This window comes from Pan troglodytes, chromosome 1, assembly GCF_028858775.2.
Source record: "Pan troglodytes isolate AG18354 chromosome 1, NHGRI_mPanTro3-v2.0_pri, whole genome shotgun sequence".
NCBI lineage: Eukaryota > Metazoa > Chordata > Mammalia > Primates > Hominidae > Pan > Pan troglodytes.
Window position 1 is genome coordinate 177,098,617 of NC_072398.2, and position 14,443 is coordinate 177,113,059.

The 14,443-nt window shown below is 44.4% G+C and overlaps 1 protein-coding gene across 9 annotated transcripts in view; it reads left to right on the plus strand.

Annotated features, from left to right (window-relative positions):
• Positions 1–3,945: 3,945 nt before the first annotated feature.
• The window catches only part of YIPF1 (Yip1 domain family member 1), a 39,010-nt gene continuing 28,512 nt past the window's right edge, over positions 3,946–14,443 (plus strand). For 2 of the 9 annotated variants that reach the window (XR_010153933.1, XM_063802110.1), the window contains exons 1-3: positions 3,964–4,113; positions 4,363–4,582; positions 4,840–4,919. Coding sequence is in view for 3 of the 9 variants with exons in the window: in XM_063802110.1 (XP_063658180.1) it covers positions 4,902–4,919 (18 nt within the window). In the remaining 6 variants the exon portion in view is untranslated. Of the gene's footprint in view, positions 4,114–4,362; positions 4,583–4,839; positions 4,920–10,564; positions 10,729–14,443 lie in introns of all 9 variants that reach the window. The other 7 variants (XR_002938028.3, XM_063802107.1, XR_002938033.3 and 4 more) reach the window with 5 other exon arrangements.

Below are 14,443 nucleotides of genomic sequence, written 5' to 3' on the forward strand. Positions count from 1 at the left end.
TTACTAATGAAAGATGTTTTTCCCAACAAAGATCTTTGTTTTCCCAACAAACATCCATGGTTTTTTGTTGTTGTTGCTGGAGATGGAGTCTCGCTCTGTCGCCCAGGCTGGAGTGCAGTGGCACGATCTTGGCTCACTGCAACCTCTGCCTCCCAGGTTCAAGCAGTTATCCTGCCTCAACCTCTTGAGTAGCTGGGATTACAGGCACCTGCCACCACGCCTGGCTAATTTTTGTATTTTTAGTAGAGACAGGGTTTCACCGTGTTGGTCAGGCTGGTCTTGAACTCCTGACCTCAGATGACCCACCCGCCTTGGCCTCCAAAAGTGCTGGGATTACAGGCTCGAGCCACCGCACCCGGCCCCCAATCATGGCTTCTAGCTGGTGGTTGACTATTTCTGTAGTCAGAGCCCTCCCCAGGGGATATGGATCTCAAACCTCCCAGGGCAGAGACAGAACTGGGACCATTCCTAACAAAACCTGCGGCCTGCAACTCCCCTTAGCACTGGGCATAGAGTGATAAATAAAACACCCTCTTCTGTCAAGGAAGTCATGGTCTAGTGAGGGGAATAGACAAGTAAACAAAAAACTACCATTTCCTAAATGAAGTCCAGAGGCGGAGGGTGTGCATGGGCTACGAGAGCAGGGAGAAGGGGAAGCTAATTCTGGTTAGAGAAGTCAAGAGGACTTTACTGAGGAAGTGATTTCTATGCTGAAACCAGAAAGACGGCAAGCAGTCAGCTGGCTAAAGTGGGGATAGTGTCCTGGTGGAAGGAACCACATGGCCAAAGGCCCAGAAGCCAGAGACAGCATGGCTCATTGGAGAAACTGAAAGAAGAATCATAGAGCTCAGAGTTGGGAAGTGTTTTAAAATACACCCAAGACCTTTTTTTTTTTTTTAATAATTGAGACGGGGTTTCCTTCCTCTGTCACCAGGCTGGAGGGCAGTGGTGTGATCATAGCTCACTGCAGCCTCGAACTCCTGGGCTCAAGCCATCCTCTCACCTCAGCCAGAGTAGTTAGGACTACAGGCGTGCCACCCAAACCCGGCAAATTTTGTGACTGTTATAGCTTCTCCTTATGTTGCCCAGGCTGGTCTTGAACTCTTGACCTCAAACAATCCTCCTTCCTTGATCTATCAAAATGCTGGGATTATGGGAATGAGCCACCATGCCCAGCCCCCAACTTCTTAAAGTAATCAGGGCTGATTTTCTCCACCATGTGTCACTCTTTATTTATTTATTTTTGAGACAGAGCCTCGCTCTGTTGTCCAGGCTGGAGTGTAGTGGCACAATCTCGGCTCACTGCAACCTCCGCCTCCCAGGTTCAAGCAATTCTCCTGCCTCAGCCTCCCAAGTAGCTGGGATTACAGGCGTGTGCCACCATGCCCAGCTAATTTTTGTGTTTTCAGTAGAGATGGGTTTCGCCATGTTGGCCAGGTTGGTCTCGAATTCCTGACCTCAGGTGATCCACCCACCTTGGCCTCCGAAAGTGCTGGGATTACAGGCGTGAGCCACCGCGCCCAGCCGGCACTCTTTTCTTTACCTGCTGGTGCAGTGGTATGAGAAGCCAAAAATGCCTAAGTGGTAGTTACAGCTTCCAATTCAGTGGAACTGTAACTGGAATGGAAGTGTTCTCTCTCCGCCTTCCCTGCTTCCCTGGGACCAGGATCTCCAACCAAGCAGAACTTAAACTTGTGACGCAGGAGGCACACATTCTATGTGTGTAGGTTTCACTGAAAGTGATAGTAAGAAGTGCTACCCCTTGGTTTGCAAATCTATAGGTATTTAGAAAAAAGTACCATTATAAATAATTGATAAACCATTGGTTTAGTATATGTACTACATGCCGGAGGACAATGCCCCAGTCTCCTGAGTATTTTCCCCAACCTGGAGCCCTAACTGTGCCTTTAACAAGCCATTCCACCATCCTATTAGGCCACCTACTATTGGATGACTGAGTCACATGGTAAGACCAGTGGGTAAGACCCATGGTTATGTGTCACTGTTGCATGTTCTTTACAATTAAATTGGTCCCTTAGTCCAAAGCAATGTTGTGCAGGTAATCATTGCAGGATCTGTAAGCAAGAGGACTTTGCTTTCCTTTAACAAGGGGGAAAGGACTACTTCTGCCACAGCCACCTTTCCCTTGAAAGATTCAAGGGAAACTGGAAACGAAGGATGGTCAAGTTTCAGGCTTTCCTACCCAAATATCCTCATCCCAGTTCTCAGGTTCCCATTCATTTTCTGACAATGCCCCAGCTTTGATGGAGGAGACCTACAGAGGCTGTGCATTCAGTCTTCGTTGAAACTTTGCCACCCTTACAATTAGATCTTGGGCCTGATTTTCAGTCCAGTCTTTCTCAAGGCTATAGAAGAATAAGAATCTTCAAAGCTGCCATAGAGGCTCTCTAGCTTTCTCAAAGTGCCTCAAGTTGACCGTTGGCTGTTCTAAGTCTGTCATTTTATTTTCAAGGTTTCCAATGGAGTTAAGAACACCCAGTCCATTCCGTAGTCCTTATAATTACCATTGTCCTCTTAATGTTCCTGTGCCACAGCCACTAGATAACTCAGCACCTTATCTTCTACCTGCACGTTATCCCAATCAACTGCAGACAGACACCTTAGTAATTGTGACGCCATTCTATTCTAAGTGTTATCACACCACCACCACCACCCTCCTTCTCTCTCCCCTTAATACCAGCAATATATTTGTTGTTGCCATGTGACTGGTGCGCAGTTCAGTTAGAAAATGCCAACCGAAGGTTTTATTTTCTGGGGCCACTTTTGGTACCAACATGCCTTCATATTGCTTCCTCATATGAGTAGTTTATTGGCAAGTATGAATCCAAGCACCAGGAGTGAAGTACAGGGCTTGTATATCAGGGAAGGAAGGAGACCCATTGCGAAGATGCATTGTCAAATGCGTCACTTCCAAAGGCATTTGGTTGCTTAATCCTGCTAGGTAGTTTGAAAGCTATATGAAAGGGCGCCTGAGGGGGAAAAACAGGAAAAGCATATATTCATCAAGTGTTGACCCCATTGGTCAGAGATTTGCCTCATGAGACATTAACAACTCTCTACCCCTACACTTCTGGGATGCACCTGTCTGGGTGCTGATTGGTTCCAGCAAGGTCCCATGACCCCATCGCATCAAGAAACAAGCCTAGAAGCAGAAAGTGAGAAGCCTGAGGCATAGACTGGAGGCAAAGCTCACTCAGGTTATATCTGCTGACGCTGGAATAAGATGAGTGGCGGTGAAATAAGCAGCAGGTGAGGCCAAGATGATCTGAAATGGGGCATAAGAGGTGGCTGATATACTAGCACAGCTGAATTCATGAACTGAGATTCATTCCTGGTACATACTCAACCAAAAGTGCCCTGCACATGCTCTAAGCCTCACCTTTCTCTTTGTAAAATGAGGATAATCACCCCAAGATAGCAGGATTGTTCTGAGAATTAGAGATCCTGCATGTACAAAGCCTGATCATGATAATCTTGGGGAAAAAAATACACTATATATGGCTATTATTAGATGTAAAGTCTTTCCAAGTGCTCACTTACTGGGGGTGCTCATACGAACAGACATCGCGCTTTCGATCACTCATTCAGAATGTAATTGACTTATCATGTACTTTCTCACCAGTGAAATTTTTATGGCCAAAAGAAACTGAGGGACTGGTGACGCGGGTGACTTATTTTTTTCTTTCACAATCGTCTTTCATCACCCGATTTTATATTTCCTTAGGAAAAGAGGTATAAACACACAGTAAGAAAACCCTAAACTCGAGAATTTTCTACGTTCCCTGGAGCAAGGCCAGCCCAAGTAGTCACACTCAGCGACCCCACCACTCCGCCCTCGCCTGTCTCTTTAAGAACTCGAGGCTCACCCTCGGGAGAAGGGCGGGCGGGAGCGGGCTCTGCGCGCCGCAGCACGCAGGTGTCTCTGGGAGCTGCTGTCTCTTTAAGGAGGCGGGGCTCCTCCCGGAGGAGGCGGAGAGGTTCCGCCCCCCGGATCTCCGGCTTCCGGCAACTGGGCTGGGCTGGACCGAAACCGGCGCGGAGCAACTGAGGCCCGAGCCTTCTCGGGACCCGGGGGACGCCTAACCCCGCGAGGTGAGGCTGCCGAGTTTGCGGGACCAGTACGAGGCTAAGGGGGTTCAGGATCTCCTGCCCGCCCGGGCCGCCGCGGCCCAGCTCCTCTCCCTGAAACACCGCCTCTGCTTCGCGGTGTCCCGGGCTGCAGGGTTGCCGACACCCCATTGCCTACTAATTGCCTGACTCCGCTCTAGGCACCTTACACGCACTCCCATTTAATGACCCCCGCACTGTGTGACTAGGTATCGTTATGCACCCATTTTACAGATGAGGAAACTGAGGCCGCGAGGAGCGCGCACACAGCAGAGAAGCAGCAGAATCGGGAATCAAACCCAGCTCTGTCTGACCCCAGAGCCTGTGCCCTTAACCACTGGCTAGGCTGAACTGCCTTTGTTCTTCACTGTCCCCATCACCTCTTTCAAACCTCAGCCTCTCCTTCCTCATCGTTACATCTCTAGGCTGCACCTGGTCTCTAAACATTCACACAGTGAGTTGAGATTCATTCCTGGTACATACACAACCAAATAAGGTTGAATTGGAACCTTTGGATCCCCAGGGTTAGTTTCTTTGTTACAGTTTTAATATTTAATAATACCTGATGCTTAGTGGTTATCTTTATATAAACCTATTAAACCCCACTGAAAATGGAGGCAAGGGAAAGTGATACCATTTCTAATACATAAGAGTTGTTTGCAGATACTTTATACTGTCATCCTATTACGTTTACCTATTTTTTTCTTTTAGACCCCTGCAAATTTTCTTCCTCATAATTGGGAGAAGACTCACTGGCCGAATGGCAGCAGTAGATGACTTGCGATTTGAAGGTATACCAGTTGGGTGCCCACCTTTATATTTATGATCACTGTTGCCACAGTCACAGCTAGTATTTTCATTCCTATACTGCGTCACACATTGAAGGATATTATTTCAAACATCTTCGTGGCTGTTGGCCACATCCAGGTGTTTCCTGTTTGTCCACACCAGCTGTTTTTGTTTTTGTTTTTTTTGCCAGATAACCCTTCAGATTGGTAATGAGTATCATAAATTTAGTACAGTGATTACAGAAAATGCTTACACAGTTCCTGCTTTAGTTCAGAAAACATTTATTGAGCACTTACGTTGTGCTTAGAACCGTACAAGATACTGGAGACAAAAAGATGAAGAAGTTTATCCACTGGTGGAGTAGATAAAAATGTAAAAAGATCATTAGGATGAAATGTGATCAGATCATTCCCTCATTGAATCAGTAAATATCTCCTGGTTGTGACCAGGATCCGGGCAATTGTTCTAGTTATCAGGGATAGAAGAGTGAACAAAATAGTTTCCTTGTGAAGCTCTCAGTCTAGTGAGGGGGACATGTATTTATTAAATGATCATTTAAATATATACCTACAAACTATGAAAGTGCTGGAGGAAAAGTTGAAGGAGATATTAGGACTCATAACCCAGAGCCTGACTTAGGCTAGGGATTGATGAACACTTGTTTGTTTGTTTGTTTGTTTCTTTTGATGGAGTCTCACTCTGTTGCCCAGGCTGGAGTGCCTTGGCTCGATCTTGGCTTGCTGCAACCTCTGCCTCCCGGGTTCAGACGATTCTCCTGCCTCAGCCTTCTGAGTAGCTGGAACTACAGGTGCCCGTCACCACACCCAGCTAATTTTTGTATTTTTAGTAGAGACGGGGCTTCACCATATTGGCCAGGCTGGTCTCGAACTTCTGACCTTGTGATCCACCCATCTTGGCCTTCCAAAGTGCTGGGATTACAGGCATGAACCACCAGGCCTGGCCCACTTGCTTGTTTTATTAACACCTTACCTAACATTTACTATATGTCGGGCACTGTTCTAAATGCTGTACAGATAATCCTTATGTCAACTTTATGAAATAGTTACTTTATTCCCCTGTTTTATTAATGAGGAGACTGAGGCACAGAAAAATAATTTGCCTAATGGTCACACAGTTAGTAAGGGATAAAATCAGGATTTGAACCCGTCCAGTCTGGTATCACAGCTTATGCTGTCTCTGTTATCTAAGGAAGAGATACACTGTTTAAAGATAAATCTATTTCATTTGCAAGTACTAGAAATCCACCTCAATTTGCAAATACTGTCAACCTCGTCTTCAAAATTCATCTAGCATCTGACCACCTCCACCACTACTCTCACCATGCTCAAGGTCACTGTCACCTTTTTTCTGAATTATAGCCTTTACCTTCCTTCTGGTCTTTCTGCCTCCTCCCTTATCCCTCTACAGTCTGTACTTTGCAGCCAGAGTAGTCCTTCTAAAACTCAAGCAGATCATGTCATTCTTTCAGAACCTTCCAGTAGCTCCCATCTCACTAGAAGAAAAAGCCAGGCCGGGCACAGTGGCTCACACCTGTAATCCCAGCACTTTGGGAGGCCGAGGAGGGCAGATCACCTGAGGTCAGGAGTTCGAGACCAGCCTGGCCAACATGGTGAAACCCTGTCTCCACTAAAAATACAAAAATTAGCTAGGCATGGTGGTGCACGCCTGTAATCCCAGCTACTCTGGAGGCTGAGGCAGGAGAATTGCTCAAACCCAGAGGTTGCAGTGAACCGAGATCGCACCACTGTGCTCCAGCCTGGGCGACAGAGCGAGACTCCATCTCAAACATAAACAAACAAACAAACAAACACAAAAACGAAAAAGCCAGAGCCCTTACTGTGGCTTAGGAGGCCCCTATATGATGCAGCCTCCAACCCTCTGATTTCGTCTGCTGCTCTCGTCCTTTCTGTCTCTGCCCAAGCCGCATGGGCTGTCACGGTTCTTCCTATGCACCAAGTACATTCACAGCTTGGGATGTTTGTGCCATCTTTCTGTGTGGGACATTCTCCCTTCAGATAGCCTTATGGCTTGCTCCTTTGCTCTGTTCAAATCTCTCCTCATTAGAGAGACCCTCCTCAGCCATCCTATCTAGGAGTGCAGTGCAAGAAAGTTTAAAGACAGTGGCCCTCGCAAAAGTCCCTGTGGAGTGAGGAAGTTTAATTATTTTCCTAAAGGATTGGGAGAACACTTGTGTTCCAGATCACGGATGGTGGGGTAAGCTGACACAAGGTGAGGCTTAGGAGGAGGCAGGTGACAAATCACCCAGGGCTTTATCAACTGTGTTAAGGACTTGGGTCTTTAGAAAAGCACACAGGATGCTGGGGGTGGGGTGGCGGGGGGTGGGTCATGAAAGGCTTCTCCGGGGAGGAACGGTAGTATTGGATGAAAAAGTAGAGGTCAGAAGCCTTCAGGTGAAAGGCATTGTTTCAGGAAAGGAGCAGAGGCTGAAACTAGCTTAGGATATGCCAGGATGTAAAAGCAGAGAATGTTGGTGGCAGAAATAAGACACATACCAGTTTTATGCTCAAGGAGCTGAGATGGACAAGAATAACCAGCACAGAGCAGACTGTGTGAAGAGTCGTCATGTTAGGGGTACACGCAGCCCACACTCCAGTCAAACTATGCCGTCACTGTCCCTCCATCACGGGCACACTTTCCATCTTCTGGGTCTTGCTCATCCCCTTCCCTTTGCATGAGATGCCATCCCCAGCACCTCTGGCCATCCTTCTCATATGGTATCTTCTCCAAGAAACCTTTCCTGATCCCAATAACTAGAGGAGTTATCGCCCTCCTTGGGGCCTTTTTGACCTTTGTGCTTCTAAAGTGGTACTGTCTGTTCCTCCTTCTGGCATTCCTTCCCCCTGGTAAACTACTGCTTTTTAAAAATTTTTTAATTTTCATGGGTACGTAGTAGGTATATATACTTACAGGGTACACTCATATATTTTGATACAGGCATGTAATGTGTAGTAATTGCATCAGGGTAAACAGGGTGTCCATCACTTCAAGCATTTATCCTTTGTATTACAAACAATCCAATTATACTCTTTTTCTCTCTTTTTTTTTTTTTTTTTTTTGAGACCGAGTCTCGCACTGTCACCCAGGCTGGAGTGCAGTGACATGATCTCAGATCATTGCATCCTTCACCTCCCATTTCAAGCGATTCTTGTGCCTCACCCTCCTGAGTAGCTGGGATTACAGGTGTCCACCAACATGCCTAGCTAATTTTTATGTTTTTAGTAGAGATGGGTTTTTACCATGTTGGCCAGCCTGGTCTCGAACTCCTGACCTCAAGTGATCTGCTCGCCTCAGCCTCCCAAACTGCTGGGATTACAGGCGTGAGCCACTGCATCCAGCCCAGTTATACTTTACTTTTCTTTCTTTTTTTGTGAGACAGAGTCTCACTCTGTTGCCAGGCTGGAGTGCAGTGGTGCAATCTCGGCTCACTGCAACCTCTGCCTCCTGGGTTCAAGCGATTCTCCTGCCTCAGCGTCCCAAGTAGCTGGGACCACCAGTTTGTGTGTGCCACCACGCCCAGCTTCAGTTATACTTTTCTAGTTATTTTAACTACTGCTTTTTAACTGTGAGAGTTAAGTATATCTTCCTTGGTCTAATTCCCTCCAGCAAAGTTGTGACTATCTTTTTAAATGTCATTGCCCTGTACAATCAATAAGAGGTACCTGTAATGATAGTTATTATTTCATCATCCTCAAAATCTCTTTGTGGGGTAGGTATTATCTATGTTTTATAATTGAAGAAACAGAGACTCAGAGCCATGGAGTAATTTGCTCAAGGTCATGGAGCTACTGAGTATTAAGAGTCTTACCTTGAACAAAGGACCATCTCACTCCAGAACCTCATGTTGCTTAAACTACCCAAACATTGCCAATTGAGGCTTCAGTAATTGTTGCATATTAGCTACCTGATTAATTTCAGTCACTTTAGTGTTCTCCATAAAACTGCTCATATAGTTGAGAGGCAATAAGAGTGAACTCAGTTGTCCTACTGCTAGGACTGGTGCCCTGCTTGTAGTGTTATAATGGTGCCCTGCTGGCACTCTTCCTTTGGCCTTCGAAGGTTCAGAGCTGCCCTGAATTTTATTCAAGAGCAGCTGAAATAAAGTATGTTAGGATATTCGGAGACAGGAAGTCTCAATCACTGCTGGTGGACACAAGTAGGTAAGGTTCTTTTGGAAAGCAGTTTGGTAACATGGTTCAGAATCCTTGAAAATGGTTTGCACCCTGTTGACCTAGTGATCACACTGATAGGTGTTCATCTTAAGGCTGCCCCCCAAAAAGCTTTTTCTACACAGACACTCCTTTTGTATTTGTAAGAAAACCTTCATTGATGGAATATTATGCAGTCACATAAGTGATCATTTTAAGAGACTGTTATATGAAAAATCATTTTTGTGTATAATCCCCAATTTTACATAATCTTGACAAAGCAGGATGCAAAATTAATTATAGTATCATGTTCTAGATCAGTACTTGGCACATTGTGGGCATGCAGTAAATATTTGTTGAATAAATGAATGATCATCAGTGGCATGAATCTCACTATGTGAAGAAAAGGAAATATACTAAAATGTTAATAGTGTTTGCCTTTATGTGGTAGAACTAAGAGTGTTTTTTTGTTTTTTGGGGTTTTTTTTTTTTTTTTTTTTTTGAGACAAAGTCTTACTCTGTTGCCCAGGCTGGAGTACAGTGGTATGATCACGGCTCACTGCAGCCTCTACCTCTGAGGCTCGAGCAGTCCTCTTGCCTTGGCCTCCCAAAGTGCTGGGATTATAGACATGAGCCACCATGCCTGGCCTAAGAGTGGTTTTTATCCTGTGATTTCTACTTTCTTTTTTCCTTTTTTTTTGAGACATAGTCTCACTCTGTCACACAGGCTGGAGTGCAGTGGTGTGATCTCGGCTCACTGCAACCTTTGCCTCCTGGGTTCAAGTGATTCTCCTGTCTCAGCCTCCAGAGTAACTGGGATTACAAGGCATGTGCCACTACACCCGGCTAATTTTTGTATTTTTAGTAGAGACAGCATTTCACCATGTTGGCCAGGCTGGTCGAACTCCTGACCTCAGGTGATCTGCCTGCCTTGGCCTCCCAAAGTGCTGGGATTACAGGTGTGAGTCACTGTGCCCAGCTGATCCCACTTTCATTTTTGTTCCCATATTTTCTGTAGTGATTATGTAGACTTACTGGAAAAAATAACCTTCATTAAAATTTTTTGGACTTGAATCAAAGAAGAAAAGTTTAGGACTTAGATTATATTCCTTGTTCTCCCAAAATTATTTAAAATAAATGTTATTCTCCCCCTGACACAGATGAAAACACTGAGGTTTAGAAAGGTTTAGTTACTTACTCAGGCTTGTGTATTTAGTAAGTGGCTAGCTGAGCCAGAACCAAAATCTAGGTCTGACTCCAAATTCTGTTGTCTTCATAGTCATTTTTCTATATCAGATTGATCTCCTGATGAGATTTTTTGTTTTTCAAAGCTTTTGCCCTTTGTATCAGGTAGGGTCTATAGCAAAGCTGAGGTTGTGACAGCTTTTCTTTAAATTCAAAGTATAGCATTTCTAGTGTGGGTAAGGTTTCTGAGGCCCGTGTGCTCTAATTGATTTCAGAATTTGGCAATGCAGCCACTTCTCTGACAGCAAACCCAGATGCCACCACAGTAAACATTGAGGATCCTGGTGAAACCCCAAAACATCAGCCAGGATCCCCAAGAGGCTCAGGAAGAGAAGAAGATGATGAGTTACTGGGAAATGATGACTCTGACAAAACTGAGGTTTGAACTTGTCTTTGATATATATTTTTAAACAATTTTAAAAGCTTGTTTATGTGCTTATTCACTGTCTACTGTGTGCCAGGTACAGTGTCAGGCAATGACAGCTCAGAGGTAAATGACACATGGCCTCTTCCTTGGTGGGGGAAACAGGCAAACAGACCATTATTTTCCGTAAGTACACTTGTGGAGGGGAACACTGGGGTAGTGAGCAGAGATCCTAGCTTATGGAATGTGGGACTCCCATGCTCAATATTTTCTAATATTAGAGTAGGAAAGAACCTTCATGGCCCTCTGTTTTAGCCTCTCTCCTGAGATATTGATGCTGTCCTTGCTATGTAGGAAAGATAACACTTGGAGCCAGGTGTGGTGGCTCACGCGTATAATCCCAGCATTTTGGGAGGCTGAGGTGGGCAGATCACTTGAGCCCAGGAGTTCGAGACCAGCCTGGGCAACATGGTGAAACTCCATCTCTACAAAAAGTACAAAATATTAGCCGAGTATGGTGGTGTACACCTGTAGCCCCAGCTACTCGGGAAACTAAGGTGGGAGGATTGCTTGAGCTTGGGAAGTAGAGGTTGCAGTGAGCTGAGATTGCACCACTACACTCCAGCCTCGGCAACAGAGTGAGACCCTGTCTCCAGAAGAAAGAAAAAAAAAAAAAAAGGAAAGATTGAAAACACTTGCTTGAGTACCTCCAGGAATGGGCTGTTTACCACCATGTAAGGCAGTTGCTGCCATTGTCGACTTTAATTGTGAAAATGTTTTTCTTTAATTTTTTTTCTTCGACTTTTATTTTAAGTTCAGGGGTCATGTGCAGGAGGTACAGGTTTGTTACATAGGTAAACATGTGCCACAGTGGTTTGCTGCACAGATCACCCCATCACCTAGGTATTAAGCCCAGCATCCATTAGCTATTCTTCCTGATGCTCCCCCTCCCATGTGTCCTTGTGTTCTCACCATTCAGCTCCCACTTATAAGTGAGAAGATGTGGTGTTTGGTTTTCTGTTCCTGTGTTAGTTTGCTAAGGATAATGGCTTCCAACTCCATCCATGTCCCTGCAAAGGACATGATCTCATTCCTTTTTCTGGCTGCGTAGTATTCCATGGTTGTATATATACCATATTTTCTTTATCCAGTCTATCATTGATGGGCATTTAGGTTGATTCCGTATCTTTGCTATTGTGAATAGTGCTGCAGTGAACATATATGTGCATGTATCTTTATAATAGAATGATTTATATTTCTTTGGGTATATACCCAGTAATGGGATTGCTGGGTCAAATAGTATTTCTGCCTCTAGATCTTTGAGGAATCGCCACACTGTCTTCCACAATGGTTGAACTAATTTACACTCCCACCAACAGTGTAAAAGCATTCCTTTTTCTCCGCAACTTCACTGGCATCTGTTGTTTCTTGACTCTTTAATAATCACCATTCTGACTGGCATGATATGGTGTCTCATTGTGGTTTTGATTTGCATTTCTCAAATCAAGATATTGAGCTTTCTTTCATATGTTTTTTGGCCACATGTATGTCTTTTGAGAAGTGTCTGTTCATGTCCCTTGCCCACTTTTTAATGGAGTTGTTTGTTTTTTCCTTGTAAATTTGCTTAAGTACTTTGTAGACTCTGGATATTAGACCTTTGTTAGATGGATAGATTGCAAAAATTTTCTCTCATTCTGTAGGTTGTCTGTTCACTCTGAAGATAGTTTCTTTTGCTGTGCAGAAGCTCTTTAGTTTAATTAGATCCCATTTGTCAATTTTTGCTTTTGTTGCAATTGCTTTTGGTGTTTTCATCATGAAGTCTTTGCCCATGCCTATGTCCTGATTGGTATTCCCTAGATTTTCTTTCTTTTTCTTTTCTTTTTTTTTTTTTTTTGAGATGGAGTCTTGCTTTGTCGCCTAGGCTGGAGGCTCATTGCAACCTCTGCCTCCTGGGTTCAAGCGATTCTCCTGCCTCAGCCTCCTGAGCAGCTGGGACTACAGGCACATGCCACCACGCCCAACTAATTTTTGTATTTTTAGTAGAGACGGGGTTTCACCATATTGGCCAGGCTGGTCTCGAACTCCTTACCTCGTGATCCACCCATCTTGGCCTCCCAAAGTGCTGGGATTACAGGCATGAGCCACCGCTCCCAGCCGGTGTTCCCTAGATTCTCTTCTAGGGTTTTTTTAGTTTTGTGTTTTACATTTAAGTCTTTAATCCACCTTGAGTTAATTTTTGCTTATGGTATAAGGAAGGGGTCCAGTTTCAGTTTTCTGCATATGGCTAGCCAGTTCTCCCAGCACTATTTATTGAATAGGGAATCCTTTCCCCATTGCTTGTTTTTGTCAGGTTTTTCGAAGATCAGATGGTTGTAGACGTGCATTCTTATTTCTGAGTTCTCTATTCTGTTTCGTTGGTCTATGTGTCTGTTCTTGTACCAGTACCATGCTGTTTTGGTTACTGTAGACTTGTAGTTTAGTTTGAAGTCAGGTAGCATGATGCCTCCAGCTTTGTTCTTTTTGCTTAGGATTGTCTTGACTATTTGGGCTCTCTTTTGATTCCATATGAATTTTAAAATAGTTTTTTTCTAATTCCGTGAAGAATGTCAATGGTAGTTTACTGGGAGTGGCATTGAATCTATAAATTACTTTGGGCAGTATGCCATTTGCACAATACTGATTCTTCCTAACTATGAGCATGGAATGTTTTTCCATTTGTTTGTGTCCTCTCTTATTTCTTTGAGCAGTAGTTTATAGTTTTCTTTGAAGAGGTCCTTTACTTCCCTTGTTCCTAGGTATTTTATTCTTTTTGTAGCAGTTCATTCATACAAAAGAACGAGAGTTCATTCATAATTTGGCCCTCTGCTTGCCTGTTGTCGGTGTATAGGAATACTAGCAATTTTTGCACATTGATTTTGTATCCTGAGACTTTGCTGAAGTTGCTTACCAGCTTAAGAAGCTTTTGGGCTGAGATGATGGGGTTTTTTAGATATAGAAATATGTCATCTTGCAAACAAAGATGATTTGACTTACTCTCTTCCTATTTGAATACCCTCTTCCTATTTGAATACCCTTTATTTGTTTCTCTTCCCTGATTGCCCTGGCCAGAACTTCTAATACTATTGAATAGGAGTGATAAGAGAGGGCATCCATGTCTTGTGCTGGTTTTCAAGGGGAATGCTTTCCTTGATTGGGGATGGGTGTTCCTTTGTCTCCGTGCTGCTCCTGGGTGAGCCATCGCCCCACCCTGCTTTTCTTCATTCTCCGTGGGTCGAGCTACTTGCCTAGTCAGTCCCAGTGCAAGAACCTGGGTATTTCAGTTGAAGGTGCTGAATTCATTCACCGCTTTCACTCCTCTCTGTGAGTGCTGCAGACCACAGCTACTTCTAATCGGCCATCCGTTTTCCTTTATAATGAACAAAAAATATCTGCCTATAGCACCTGCCCTTGTCCTGCAAAGCAGCTCAGTGTTCACCTGTACTTTTTGCTGTATGAATTCCCTTCAGATATCTGAAGATGACAGGCACAATTCCTGGCATTGGGCCTGCATTCTGCCACCAAAGAGCTGTGTTGTTGGGATAGGTATGGCCCTCCTCAGGTGCCTCTTCTCAATTGGATTTTTTTTTTTGTCAGAGTAGTAATATTTTTAGTACTTTAGAGTGAGTCAATATATCAGATTTTTGAGAATTCAGGTGGCAATAGTAGGGAGGATTGTGGATGGATGGGGGAG